Below are 15,811 nucleotides of genomic sequence, written 5' to 3'. Positions count from 1 at the left end.
TCTGCTAAATCTCATACTTTATGTTTCTTCCTTAAGGATATGATTTCTCTCTCATCAAATTCAACTTAGATCAATGTATACCATGGAAACAATTTCAAGAATAACAAACTTCCCTCTGTGGGGTGGGTGGGGTGGAGGGAGGGAAGCAAGATTAGGGGGGAAAATTGTAAAATTCAAATTAAATAAAATCTTTCAAAAAAAGCAGCCTGGCACATAGTAAATGTTTACTAAAAGCTTTTTTTTTATATTTAGCAATATATTGACAAAAGAAAGGATTAATTATGTATTTTAATATACTAGTTCAATAAGCATAAAAGGATTTTATCTTTAAATTTATAGGATGAATAAATTAGAAACCAAAGACTGAAGAAATGATAAACAAAACTAAAAATTGATTCTTTAAAAATACTTGACCAAATTTTAACCAACCTGATTAGGAAACAAAAGAGTCTATTCATTCAACAAATGAAAAAGAAAAAATCACATCAAACTAGAGGATACAAATATAATCAGGTTCTTTATGCATGCCAGCAAAAGAGATCACAAAAGAAAAAAGAATTACCATAAAATCAAAAAATAATGAAACTAGCAACATCAAATAAAGATAACTTGATATTTCTATTTGATATTCTGTTAGATATTAAATTGCTCAATTTTAGAAAAGGAAATGGATTTAGTTATAAAAGAAGTGCCAAAAAGCTATTTCCTCATCTTGGAAGATTACTAGGAGAATTTTATCACATTTAAAAAAATACAGTTCATAATATTATTCTTAACTATTGATAAAGAAAGCACTCTGTCATATTCTTTTTGTATTTAGTCCTAAAGCCTAAACCAGGAATGGATAAAGCAAAGAAAGAGAATATAAGAAAAGAGAATGGGGGAGTTATTAGAGAAATTGAGGAATTTTTCCAGTTAAGTATGAGAGAAGGTTCTCAGCTATGAATGTTAGAAAAAGGAATGCTGTTGAGGAGCTTGAGGAGAGTTGAAAAAGTTTAGGATAATCACTCTGGAGAGAGTAATGAATTTATTAGAAGAGAGATGAATATTTGTCTTCTTACAGTAAAAAAAACTCAGTTGAGATTAGATAACATAACTTTTAATGGACCTAGGGAAAAGGTTTTTTGATCTTTTCCAGTATTGTTCAGTATTATATATAGATATATATTATATATATATATATATATGTGTGTGTGTGTATATATAATATATATATGTATAAGAGTGTAGGTAATAAGATGGTAGGTATAATTCAGGTTTGGGATTGAATGAGGAATTAAAGAGTAAAAGAATTAAATTGGTATATTAAACAGTCAGGATAGGGAAGAATGGGGATTGAAGACAATGCCAGGCTAATAACCTGGAGGGAAAAAAAAACAAAAGAGAGGACTTAAAGACAGTTAAGAACTCCAAGAAGATGAAAAACAGTATTGAGGATCATAATGCCTAAAGAAATTTGGAATAATAAAAAATGCCCATTTTCAGACAAAGGAATTTCAGAGTTATGAAAATAAAAGTGGAACATTTGTGGGTGGCAACAAGATTGAGGATATCTGTGTGTAGGTGAAGTAGAGTAGAGTAGGTTGAGGCACTTGAGCAGATTGAAGAACCTGGGGAGTTTAGGAATATACAAAAGTACCACTATTTAATTTGAGGTTTCCTAGTAGGATGGCAGGAGATGAGCAACAATAAAAGACTGAATTGTAGAAGGAAGTTAAGTGTCAATAGATCACAGCCATCAGGATTTGATTTGGATAATAAATTGAGGTGGTATAAATCTTTTTTCCCAATTATTTACATAATAATTTATTTTTTCTTTAAGATTTTATTTATTTTGAGTTTTACAATTCCCCCCACAGAAGGCAGTCTGTTAGTCTTTACATTGTTTCCATTGTATACATTGATCTAAGTTGAATTTTATGAGAGAGAAATCATATCCTTAAGGAAAAAATAAAATATAAGAGATAGCAGAATTATATAAAAAGATAACAGGTGTTTCCCCCCATCTTTGTTCTTTGTTCAAACTCCACAATTCTTTCTCTGGATACAGATGGTATTCTCCATCGCAGATACCCCCAAATTGTCCCTGATTGTGTCACTGATGGAATGAGCAAGTCTATCAAGGTTGGTCATCACTCCCATGTTACTATTAGGGCATACAAAGTTTTTCTGGTTTTGCTCATCTCGCTCAGCATCAGTTCATGCAAATCCCTCCAGGCTTCCCTGAATTCCCATCCCTCCTGGTTTCTAATAGAATAATAGTGTTCTATGACATACATATACCACAGTTTGTTAAGCCATTCCCCAATTGAAGGACAATTATCCAATTTCCAATTCTTTGCCATCACAAACAGGGCCACTATGAATATTTTTGTACTAGTAATGTTTTTACCCTTTTTCATAATCTCTTCAGGGTATAGACCCAGTAGTGGTATTGATGGATCAAAGGGTATGCACATTTTTGTTGCCCTTTGGGCATAATTCCAAATTTCTCTTCAGAAAAGTTGGACAAGGTCATCCTCCACCAACAATGTATTAATGTCCCAGATTTCCCACATCCCTTCCAAAATTGATCATTGTCCTTTCTGGTCATATTGGCCAGTCTTAGAGGTGTGAGATGGTATTTCAGAGATACTTTAATTTGCATTTCTCTAATAAGTAATGATTTAGAGCAATTTTTCATATGACCATGGATAACTTTGATTTCTTCATCTGTAAACTACCTTTGCATATCCTTTGACCATTTGTTAATTGGGGAATGGCTTTTTTTTAAAAAAAAATCTGACCCAGTTCTCTGTATATTTTAGAAATGAGTCCTTTGCCAGAAATACTAGTTGTAAAATTTTTTTCCCAATTTACTGCATTTCTTTTGATCTTGTTACAATGGTTTTTATCTATACAAAAGCTTTTTAATTTAATGTAATCAAAATTATCCAGTTTGGTTTTTAATGATGTTCTCCATCTCTTCCTTGGTCATAAACTGCTTCCCTTTCCATAGATCTGACAGGTACACTATTCCTTGATCTTCTAGTTTGCTTATAATATTGTTTCTTTATGTCTAAATCCTATGTCCATTTGGATCTTATCTTGGTATAGGGTGTGATGTGTTGGTCTAATCCAAGTTTCTTCCATACTAACTTCCAATTTTCCCAAAAGTTATTGAAGAGTTTTTATCCCAATGGCTTAACTCTTTGGGTTTATCAAATAGCAGATTACTATAATCATTTCCTGCTATTGCACCTAGTCTATTCCACTGATCCACCACTCTATTTCTTAGCCAATACCAAACAGTTTTGATGACTGATGCTTTAATTTTAGATCTGGTAAGGCTAAGCTACCTTCTTTTGCACTTGAGGTGGTATAAATCTCAAAGAAAGAGAAGTTACTTAGTGTGGGAGCTGGTAGAAGAGTTTGCCACTGTTGAAAATTTTCTTATGTCTTAGAAAATGAGTTGAGCAAGTTATGAACTAAGGAAAGTAAGAGCCCTGTAGATCAAGCTGTTCCATCTGCCAGGTCATCAGGATGTCTTTAGCATTTCCTCATAGAACTCTCACCTTCATGTCCCATCTTCCAGCTAAGTACTAACAAAATTGTGATCCTCCAGGATTTCTCTTAACCTGGAGCTCTTCTTACTCCATCTTTTTACTTTCTAGGCTGATAAGAAAGATCCCCAAGGCAATGGCACTGTGGCTGGGTTTGAAATTCTTCTTCAGAAGCAACTGAAAGGGAAACAGATGCAGAAGGAAATGTCAGAATTCATTAGAGAAAGGTAACCATTGTTCCAGGGGGGTCACATAGCTATATTAATTTTATGTCCATTAGCCTAAAGGGAGTGGCCATTAAAGAAATGGACCAGTGCCTCTACTGATAATAGAGAGGCAGGGAAGTTCATAGCATTCTGGAATTAGAGGGCTTGGGTTTGGATTCTGGTTTTTCCATTCACTATTTGTGTGACTTTTAGTATTTAACTTAATTTCTCTGGACCTCAAATATCCTCATCTGTTAAATGAGGAAGGTTAAATACTTGATTTCTAATATCCCTTCCAGTTAAAAAAATTATGTTTTTTACTAATCTGGATTTATGTTTAGCATGATTATATACATGTATAACCTATATTAGATTACTTTCTGTCAGGGGATAGGGAAGAAAGAGAATCAGAAAAATTGACATATCCTTTTGGACTGTAGAATCTTTGAAGAAACTTCCATGTTGGAGAGATGATTCATTGAGATTCATGTCTTTGCAGAATTAAGATTGAAGAAGAATATGCCAAGAATTTAGCTAAGCTCTCTCAGAATTCCTTGGCAGCTCAGGAAGAAGGGTAAGTTTTGGGGAGGAGAGGAGGGTGATGGTGGTTGGGAGGTAGAAAGAGGAGATTAAGGAGGTTTTCAACTTTCCTTTTTGTCTGTCTTCCTGCTATTTGTACAAATGTGAAATGCTTGAAGAAATATCCATATGTCATCTTCAGCTCTTGTTTCATTTATAAATTCGACTTGTTAGGAATCCTGGGGAACCTTTCTTTTGCCAGACTAACTATCGAGGTTTTGGGTTCTTATTTTATCAGTAACATTGATAAGGCAAGGGGGCAGCTAGGTGGTGCAATGGATAGAGCACTGGCCCTGGAGTCAGGAGGATCTGAGTTCAAATGCGACCTCAGACACTTAATAATTGCCTAGCTGTGTGACCTTGAGCAAGTCACTTAACCCCATTGTCTTAAATAAATGAGTTTTTTTAGAAAAGAAAGATTGACAAAGCAAGAAAAAAACATTTGAAATCTTGATCAAGAATTTTAAACCTATTCTCTGTGAATATGTTGTTTCATTTCAACATATCTCATTATAATTAGTTTCCTTTGCAATGTTATGTATCTTATTTCATATATTTCAGAAACGATTTTGAGGAGTCCATAGACTTCACCAGACTACTAAAGAGGCCTATGACTTGAGATTTATAAATGTTGTTCTTCTGTGGACCCCAGATTCCATATCTAACACCTCCAAGATCATGAGACAGAGGTCCTCCTGCAGAGTCACTTTCTTATGGCTGGCAGGACAGCATGGTATTTCCATCTGGAAAAGCTGGGCATTAGCCCAAGTACTTATAAAAACTTCCCTTTCTGTGAGCAAAAGCTGGTTACGATTGAAAGTATTTCTATATCCCCTATTCAGTATCACAGAGTGTTTTACTCAAAACCATACCAGATTTTGTTCCTATAAAATTTAGTGACTCTCATATCCCTCAAAATACGTCATTTGGGGTGGCTAGGTAGTACAGTGGATAGAGCACTGGCCCTGGAGTCAGGAGTACCTGAGTTCAAATCCAGCCTCAGACACTTAGTAATCACCTGGCTGTGTGGCCTTGGGCAAGCCACTTAACCCCATTGCCTTGCAAAAAACCTAAAAAAAAAGAGTAAGGGAAAGACCCCTCACAAGTTAGAAAGTTTTTCTGCCTTTCTCTAACTTCTATCCATTTCTCCTAATGATATTATCAGCTTGTCATTCACATGATAGCCAATTCCAAAGCGGGGAGCACTCAGCCTTGTGATTATGGGAAGAAGGTTTAATCTGATCAACTCCTTGATCACAAAATCTTAGGTTAGGAACTTTTATTTTTTTTTAATTTTTTATTTTTTTAATATATTTTTTATTTTTTTCCTAAATCCAGAGCAGGTTCTCTATCTACTGCACCACATAACTGTATCTCACATTCTTATTTTCAATCTTATAAGAAGTCATCAGAAGGAGATGTATTACCAGAAAAAGCACCTCAAAATCAGAAAGACCTGGGTTCAAGTACTACTACCCTGATGTACTGTTTGTATAAGATAGAGCAAGTCTCTTAATGTCTCAGTACTCAAGCAACTTTCTAAGGGTAAATTGCAGATCCACATCTGAACTGGCAGTGTTTCCTCACTGAGGTTTTTTAAAATACCAAAGATATAACCAAAGGTCAGATCCAAAAGGAACCCCAAACATTCTATTTGAACACTTTAAGGGAGAGTGAGCTCACTATTTCATGATTTAGTCTTTCAGTTTTTGAAAAGCTTTAATCATTATAAAATTCTGTTTTCTATTGTTATCTGCTTAATTCCTTCAGTAAGACAGGGATTTCCAATTAAATGTCTTCAAATGAATACTTAGTCCAAATATTTAAATAAGCAGCATCCTCTAAAATGGTTTTCCATCAAACCTGCAGGTTGATTGTATTATTCAAGACTTGCCTTTCCTGATTTTTTTTCTCCCTCTGGTTATTCAAAAGAGATTTCCTTCCCTTTTCCACCTCCACCCTCCAATTCATCAAGCACTGCCCAAGAAGATGATCATGTCTGGACAGTTTGGAGAATCACTGTGGTCACTGGCAAATAAAGGAATGGGACTCCCCTAACCATACCCACAAATTATAGCCACCAGCCCCCAAAAGCCTTTTAGCTCCTTTTACCTCTTCTAACTGGGCTATTTCCAAGTACTCTCAGTTCTGCTAGTGAGTACAACATATGCTTCCAACATGAGCATCCCATTCCACAAATAAGCATGTGCTGCCATGACCTACAGAAATACACATGCTTCTGCTCTCTCTCTCTCTCTCTCTCTCTCTCTCTCTCTCTCTCTCTCTCCTATGCTTTCACTCAGGCTGAGTAGTTGCACTGTTTTTCAGACATTTGAAATTTTGACTTTGTCTATTCCTAAAAGCAGTTCTGGAACCTAAGACTCTGTAGTGTCTTGAGAAGTGGTAACTGTTGAAACCTGAGCTGCTTTTGCAAAATAATATCTCTATGTAAATTAGATTTCACAGGACATGTTAATAAAAGAAAGATGATTATTTGTTCCACCCTCAGAGAAAGACAATACAATTATAGGATCCTCCTTGCTGGCATGTATGACAATCATTTTAATTCATTTTTCAAAAGTATACATCAGTCTCCCTCAATTCTTACCAGAGATTGGGATGCTGTAGATGGGGTCTAAGCTAACAGACTCCTTCATTCCTGATTACAAACCATCTTGTCAATGTTATTCTAGCCCCTTAGAGTATAACAAAGAGTCCTAAAAAATCTGAACATGCATACCCCTTGTTTGGTATCATTTAAATTCATGCAATGGCCTTTGATCCTCCAGTACTGATCAAGGAAATTTTAATGCCTAGTTAAAATGCTTTTGATTGTGATATCTAAGCCTTGTTCATATGTCTGATTGGTTCATTCAAGAAGTCCAGCTGTTCTGTAATTTTTGATATGGTGTTCTGAAATTCCTGTCTTATATTCTTCTCCCCAATTTAATATTTGCCATCCCAAGCAAATCTACTGATGTGAGCTTGGCAAATCTAGAGTCCCCAACCGAGGCTAGCTCTCTGATGACTGAAAATGTTCTGCATATTCTTTCTGCATGCATTCTCTAGTTTCTTATGCTAAAGAGTCTATGTGGCACTATTCCTAATCAAATTTAGTAATTACCATTCTCCCCACCACCACCACCACCAACCCCAGATTTTTAAATTCTTCAGGGGGAGAGTGTAGGAGTATGGAAACTCTACCCTCCCATTCCAATCTCTTTCTGAGATGGGGGAAAACATACAACTTTTAGGTTCCAAAAGAAGCTAAGTTAGCCCCCTCTCTGCCCAAAAAAGCAGTCAAGCCAAGCCTTGTTGGGATAATTTTTATTTTCCTCCCCTGTTTTGGGGGATGTTGCAGATGATGAATGATGATGATGGATATCAATAACAGGTATATCTAGTATTTTTATGGTGTAAGATTTGCAGAACCCTTTACAAATACTATCTCAGAGCAACCTGAAAAAACGGGTGTTATAATTATTATCCCCACAAAAATGAGTGGAAAATAAAGAAATTGAGACAGCAGAGGTGAGGTGACTTTCTCAGTCACACAGCTAATAAGTTTATGTCTTTGTGACTCCATGTCCAGCATTCTTTTAATAATAATAATGCTGCCTTGAATATTTTTGAACAGATAGGTCTTTTCTTACTGTCAATAATTTCCCTAAATAGTGGGATTGTTGGGTCAAAAATTATGAATAGTTTTGTAATTTTTCTTGCATTGTTACAAATTATTTTTCAAAACATTTGAACCAAATCATCATTCCACCAGCAGCGGAATATATTTTCCAAGAACCATAACAACCTTGAATTTCCCTAAAGTTTTGATAATTTGTTATACATAAATTTGTTTTAATGTGTATTTCTCTGGTTATTAGATATCTTCTTCAGTTGATAGTCAAAAGATTTATAATCATAAGGTTCTTTGGAGATCCCTAATCTCTAATCATTTTATGGATGAGGAAATAGAGGTTCAGAGAGATTTAGCTGACATTGTTAATAGTTTGTATTCCTCCTTTTGAAAACTGTTCAGTTTTTGCCTACTTTGGGGGAATATTTCTTAATCTTGTAGACTTCCTCAAATTCCCTATAAATCTTAGATATCAGGTTGTTGTTTTTTAACAGAGATTTTATTGTAAATATTTGTTTCACCCTCAGGCCATATCTTTCCTTCCCATTCTAACTATTGGTTTTTCTTATACAGAGCCCTTTAGAAACTTTAATATAACCAATGTTATCTTTTCTTTATGTTGTTCCCCAAATTGGGATTGGGATCAGTTTTACAAGAAAACATAGCTCAGAAAGAACATACAAGATAGAACAAAGACTTGTAGGTTACACAAAAGCCTCAAAAAGAATGAAATAAATTATATTATAACTGATAGTAAAATGTTTGTTATTAATGAAGGACAAACTTCTGCTTGATTATGTGAGGGGGAGAAACCCAACTTCTTCAAAAGGAAAGCTTTGAAAAAGTAAAATCATCTACGTGGCAATGTAGTATGTTATCCCTTCAATAATAGCCTTAAACAATACCTGAATGACCATTTGGGAGAGATATTGTAAATGGAATTCTAATTTGAGTATAGATTAGATGATCTCTGAGGTGTCTTCTAACTCTGAAATTCCATTATTCTTCAGTGAGGTTTTCCATACATAGTTAGACTGTTCTTCGCTTGTCAGATATGAGTTAAATCAACTTAATGTTCAATACAATTTTATGAATTCAATTTAAGAAAAAGAGATCTAGGAAGCATGGAGTAAGGCAGTGAGGGTTTCACTTGTGAAACCAATGATACTCATTGTTTATAAATGGTGATGCAAAATAGAAAACAAATAAGAAGAGAAATGCTAAGTAAAATATTAATGAACTATTTCAACATGATTTGTTTACCATATGTAACTTCCAAAAGCTAGCTATTTCAAATAAAAGATATGGCCATTAAATATATATTTTGATAAAATACAAACATATCATTTAGTAAATACCATATAGGGTGTTTGTTTAGACTTGCCAGGTCCTTTGCAGGGTTGGTTACTGCCTTTGTTATCTACTTGTCACCCAACTCTCATCTGTGACTCCAGAATGTACAGCAGCCCCATCCTAGTAATACCATCTCTGCAGATGGACTAAACCAGGTTGAGGGTACTGGGTAGGTCTCAACTGTCACTGAGTTAGGGGGATGCTACCTCAAGCATGTGAAGCCTTACCCTCAGGCAGAATGGACAGATGAGAACATTTTGTTCCAGTGGTACTGTGGAGCACTTAGAGCTTAGCATCAAAGAGGCCAAGATCATCTGTTATATCCTGAACCATCTCCAGTTGTCCTGACTTTTGTCTTGCTACTGGACTTCAGTGACTCAAAAAGAGAGTGAAACTGATGACATTCAACTCTAGTCTCTTGCCTAAATCGAGACATCACCTCATGATGTCATTAGTTCTCTTTGAAAATGAATAACAAACTACATCTTGCTAAATGAAATATGCTCTAAAAGAGATAATGAAGCTTCTGAAGGAGTCAGGAGAAGCTTAGTGTGATAGTATAACAGGAGACTGGCCAAGCTTAGCCCTTATGGATGATGTATTCTCCTGTGAGTTTCAGAGTATTCATTGCTGTGACATTTTTTGGCCTGTTAACCATGTGGTAAAGAGATGGAATCACCTAATGGAGAAATAATCTTCATTGCTAAGTAGAAGTAGGAGTTGCTACCAAAAAACCCTCATCTTTTCAGTTTGAGGACCTGAGGTCCCTCTTCTATCTGCTTAAGGGTTTTCCTTCTACCCTAACACCAAAGAGTGAAAAGAGAATAAGTTGTCTCAGGGAATCTTTTTGTATGAACTCCTACCACCACTTAGCAGTGAATAAAAAATTCCTCTCTTCATGATGCGCTTAGCTGCAATCATAACTACATATACTCTGAAATGCACTTAGCAATTATATCACAGTCAAAAGGTCTAGGCCTAACCAGTCCCCTTAAAAGAATGATTTGCGCCATATGTCCTTGTCAAATGTTTTATGTGGTAATTAAGTGTTCAGAGCTAAGGATTAGAAGCACCTGATCCTCTTCTTTCTATTGTTGAGATGTCACTAAAAAGTAAGACAACAGAGTTTTCTTAACCCCTACTAATGCACCTTGTTCAGACAGCTAGGTGGATCAAGAAGATGAGTTAAAATTCAAAGTTAGACACTTACCAGCTACGTGACCCTGTACAAGTTACTTAGCCTTTCTTAGACTAAATTGCAAGGCTGTCTTGAGAATAAAATGAGATTATATTTGAAAAGGGCTTTGCTGATGATGATGATGATGATGATGATGATGATGATGATAATGATGAAAGCAGTTGCATACATAATTCAGTCATTCTGTAGGTTCAATCTCACATTTCTAGAGTTATTGTTTAGTGATTTCCCCCTACTACAAGTATTTGAAACATGATCTTTTAAATCATTAGTGGTTCCTGGTATTCATTCTTTGAGGATAAATCTGATTTTTCAAAATGGTCAAAAAGTCACTTAGAATTGAATCTAGTAAATAATAAGCAATGAATTTGGTTTAATAAAAGAAAGAAATCAACATTCCCTCCCTCCAAATCAAAAACCAAAAAGTACCCCCACCAAGTGTTAACTATAAAACAATGAAATTGAATTTTTTTTTGGTAAAATGGCTCTAAACAAAACATGGATTCTATGTTTACCCTATATTAGTTCTCTTTGGAGGAAAACAATTGCAAGCCACCTGAGGATAAAAAAATGGTCCTCACTGCTGCCATTTTCTTTTATTGCCCTCCTCCCTGTCCTATTGGAGTTCCTGAGCACTTCCTCATTTGCCTGCAAATTTGATTATGTTCCTTATTCTTTTCCTTCAGCCCCTTTACACCTCCCCTAGACACTGGCTATTTAAGTAAATCTTTGGACATTTTCTCTGCCCTCTAGGATTGGTATATTTACTGTACTCTTGATTTTTATAGCTTACCTGGCCTCTGTGTCATTGCTTTCCAAACCTTCTCCTCTTGCACCTCTATTATTAGCCTTAGCCCTTATGGGGGACATGAAAATTTATCTTCCAGGCCGAAACATTATTCATCTGTTCGTTTATTTTTTACAGTTCTCTAGGAGAAGCCTGGGCCCAAGTTAAGAAAAGTCTAGCTGATGAGGCTGAAGTCCATCTCAAGTTCTCTTCCAAGGTAACCTTCCTCTCCACAATCCATTATGTCAGATACATACATCTCAATGAGTAACAAAAGGTTCTTCTGCCTTCCCATAATCCAAAATATGAGGTTGTAACATCCCTTTAATATTTAAAGGTTTCTTTAGTAGTTCCCACTTTTTCATAGGATAGATCAGGCATTAGATGTACCCAGAATGGCATTTTCCCTAAGGGAATATTTTCAATTGATAAATTGTAAGAAAGAGCCTTGAATTTAGAGTCAAGGATACCTGGGTTATAGACTCTGATATTTCTTTGAGCTCACTAAATTATCTCTTATGGTGTCTTTCAGGTTTATTTTCTATGAGAGGTCTATGATACAATTACATTATATTATCTAGGTCATTTATGGCATCCTTCCACATGTTTCCTATAGGACAAATGGACAGAGCTCATTTAAGATTTTCTAGGCACAACTCCTCAGGTGCCTACTTCCATCATGCTGCTTTCTGGCTATACGAAGCTCCTTCAGTCCACCTCCACCACTTTGGCACTTTTCTGTAACCTGTGTTACTCACAGCTATTAAATTTTCCACCTTGCTAGTCTTTTGTTAAAATATCAAGATTCAGACTAAGCTCAGGTAGGTAATAGGAGGGAAGCAATGGTAGGATTCAAATAAATTAAACACTGCCCTAATAACCATTTTCAGTATAGAAAAAGGTATGCCAAAAGATAGTTTAATATTTCATGCATTGAATATTAAAAGAGAACAATAAAACTAAATTATGTTATATTACTCACAGTAAGCAAATATATCCTTATGGAGTGAAAACAGCCACATGACTACAGTAGCCAATGTTGGAACATATGCAGAACCGAAATGCATTCTACCCATTCTCTTTTTTTCCTTCTACTTCCACGGCTTCCAAAATGAATGATAAGATAACCCTTAGAATCTATATTTCTATTGTTTCATTGTGTCCCGTCTTCCTATTGGTTTCATCGTTCAGGGAACACCAGCACACTCATAATATCTTGGGGGAATTTGGGACATAACACAAAGTAAAAACAAATGACAGTTTGTATCCTCCTGGTTGTTTGGTGCTTTTTCTCTTTATCTTATAGGATTGTTTACCAAAGTAACAAAAACAAGGGAATTAAAATGTATTATTTCATCAAAGGTATAATGAGTTCTAAGAAATGAATAAATAAATATTATGAATATAGTTCCATCATTTTTTTAACCTATGGACAGAATGAACATTACTATAGGCACTTAGAAAACTGTTGCACAGGTGAACATTAAAAAAGAATCAGGAGGGGCAGCTAGGTGGTGCAGTACATAGAGCACCAGCCCTGGAGTCAGGAGGACCTGAGTTCAAATCCGGCCTCAGACATTTAATAATTACCTAGCTGTGTGACCTTGGGCAAGCCACTTAACCCCACTGCCTTGCAAAAACCTTTTTAAAAAAAGAATAAGGAATATAAATTTGTGATTTCCACATTAGGTGGCTTCCCAGGCACCCACCTTTTAGAGAACGCTGATAATAAATACCATTTTAACAACCAGTTCACCAAACTCAACATAAAATTAGGTATTGGTTCTACTGAATTGATACAAACCAGCTGAGTCTTACTACTGGAGGGAAGTGTTTCTGAGCTCAGAATAATTAATGTTATGTAAATGACTTGTAGTCTATAAGGAAAACAGCTGTGCTACAATGGAAAGAATACTGACTGTGTTGTCAGAGGTCCTTGTTCCAAATTTTGCCACTGAAATTTACCACCTGTTGTTGGTGAGATTGAGAAGGTCAACCATGTTGGACCTCAATCTTCTTATCTCTAAAATGAGGAGGGGTTGGGTTAGATAATTCTAAATTCTCTTCTATCTCTAAGTCTCTGATCTATACCAATCTTCCATGTAGGGTTTTTATTTTAAAGAGGGAACTCATTAACTCTAGTAAGTAAAAATATATGAATGGAGACTCCTTGCTGCATTACATTCCAATCAGAAGAGAATCAGCATTGGAGAGTTTACTTCTCACAAGCTGCATTAACCTGGTGTCAATTTGCTTTGTTTGGGGGGAGGGGGTTGGTAAGACAATGGGGTTCAATGACTTATCCAAGATAATACTACAAAGCAATTATTGATTGAGGGCAGATTTGAACTCAGGTCCTCCTGACTCCAGGGCCTGAGTATTACCGACTGTACCACCTAACTACCCCAACCAATATTTAACAAATATTTAATGAAATGAAACAAATTGAAAGGACTTAAGCACTTACCATACCCTGTGCTAGAATATCAGTCTAAAAGAGGAAATGACATAGTCCATGGCCTGAAAAGAGGTTTTATTCTAATAATGGAGATAGAACAAGTTATGGAAAAAATATCATATTTTAGGGCAAAGGAAAGATCCAGACAGAATTTTCTCTGACAACCCTAAGATACTATGTTGTTGTGACTTTATTTAAAAAAATTCTGTAGAATAGTATTTTTGGAAAGATTTCAAAGGGTCCATGAACTTGGTAAAGAAAATAAATACATCTTTATTTTCACTATTTCACAAGTGAAATTTAGCATTTCTTTGAATTATGGATTTGTTAAAAAATTATTCTGATGAGTTCATAGATAAAAATAAGACCCTCTGTTTAGAAACTGATTCAGTGGTGCCTGTTAATATGAGCCCTTAAAATAGGCCAACTCAAAATATGAATAACTATGATGAATAGGAAGAACATACTTGAAGTCAATTATGTTTTTCCATAAAAATGTAATTTTTATTAAAAGGAAAGGTTGTCACTAGTTAGTCCTAGACATTACTTTTGTTTTTCAAACTAAAGTAACAATATCATATAGAAAAAGATTTTTAAGGAAATGAAAACACCCCAATATAGTGGGGGGTTTTTATTTTGGTTTTTGCAAGGCAAAAGACTTGCCCAAGGTCACCCAGCTAGGTAATTATTAAGTGTCAGAGGCCACACAGCTAAGTAATTATTAAATGTCTGAGGCCAAATTTGAAGTCATGTACTCCTGTCTCCAAGGCCAGTGCTCCATCCCCTGCGTCACCTAGCTCCCCCTCCCAATATAGTTTTAACTCATGATCTAGTATTTGAATTTTTTCAATAGAGATATAAATTGTGTTAATAGGAATGCATAAATCATTAATTCTCAATGCTTTCAGTTTGTTAATAGAAAAAATAAAAGATTTAAAGATATACAAACAATGTGATATGGCTGCAATATTGTCTTGCCCTACACTTCAGTTGTTATTAATCATCGTTTATCATAATTCTGGTTTTCTTTCTTAGGACTAAATAGAAATCACTTTCAAACTCATGTTGGTGGGGCAGCTAGGTGGTACAGTGGATAGAGCACTAGCCCTGGAGACAGGAGGACCTGAGTTCAAATCCTACCTCAGATATAATTGCCTGACTGTGTGACCTTGGGAAAGTCACTTAACCTCACTGTCTTACAAAAATAAAAACAAACAAACTCATGTTGAGATTTCCTTAGAATCTGAAAGTTTTTGACTCTAATGCAGATTTGGTACTTTATATTTCAGTTAACTTTACAATATCCCACATGAGCTAGCATCTAGCCTGTACTTGAAGTCCTTTGGAGGAAGTCATTATCTCTTTCTTTCTCAGATCACTCCAATTGTTAGGAAATCTTTTTCTTGTATAATGCTAAAATGGACTTCTTTAACATTTTTCTATCATTGTTCCTAATTCTTCTCTTTCTGAGGTCAAACAGGACCTAACAACTCTTTAAGTCATCAAATATAATGTCTTCTCTCCTACCATTTCCACTATCAGCCCACTCACAATCCCTAGTCCCAACAATTTTAGGTCTTCTCTTCCCCAAACTGGGACACTATATTTTTTTCTTTAGAATTCCAGAGCTTGATGTGTTCCTTGCTTCATATTCTAAAAGCTTTCAATTAAATGCTTGCCCAAATGATCTAGGCTTAGATCTACAGCTATGAATCCTAGATTCATATAGCTTTCTATAGCTTGAATCTGCTTAAAGATCATGTTCTGTTCAGAGAAAAAAATAAAGCATGTAGAGTTTCAGGCAATTGGGTGGTGACTGATTCATACTGACATATGATGTCATTGTATGTATTTCTGGCTCCTTGCTTGGATCTTTTCTCTCATGAATTTCTGGGCACTCTTCCTACATTACATTTGCTCTCCATGGTGCCTAATTTGGTAGACATACCTGAAGAGCTTTCTCCCTTCCCATTGCTCTTCATGTTAAAGTCTTTCTGATGGATTGTTAAGACAGTAGACAAGTACATTCCCTTTTTATACTGTTTTTTAAAAAT

At 35.4% G+C, this 15,811-nt stretch overlaps 1 protein-coding gene across 8 annotated transcripts in view; it reads left to right on the top strand.

The window, feature by feature from the left end:
* GAS7 (growth arrest specific 7) overlaps window positions 1–15,811 on the top strand; it is a 271,230-nt gene that overhangs the window by 241,824 nt on the left and 13,595 nt on the right. For all 8 annotated transcript variants that reach the window (XM_074225105.1, XM_074225106.1, XM_074225112.1 and 5 more), the window contains 3 exons: window positions 3,654–3,769; window positions 4,248–4,322; window positions 11,438–11,516. In XM_074225105.1, the coding sequence (XP_074081206.1) occupies window positions 3,654–3,769; window positions 4,248–4,322; window positions 11,438–11,516 (270 nt within the window). The remainder of the gene's footprint in view (window positions 1–3,653; window positions 3,770–4,247; window positions 4,323–11,437; window positions 11,517–15,811) is intronic.

This window comes from Macrotis lagotis, chromosome 2 (genome assembly GCF_037893015.1).
Source record: "Macrotis lagotis isolate mMagLag1 chromosome 2, bilby.v1.9.chrom.fasta, whole genome shotgun sequence".
In the NCBI taxonomy this organism is placed as follows: Eukaryota; Metazoa; Chordata; class Mammalia; order Peramelemorphia; family Peramelidae; genus Macrotis; species Macrotis lagotis.
Note: the sequence above shows the minus strand (reverse complement) of the source record. Positions and strands in the feature narration are given on the sequence as shown.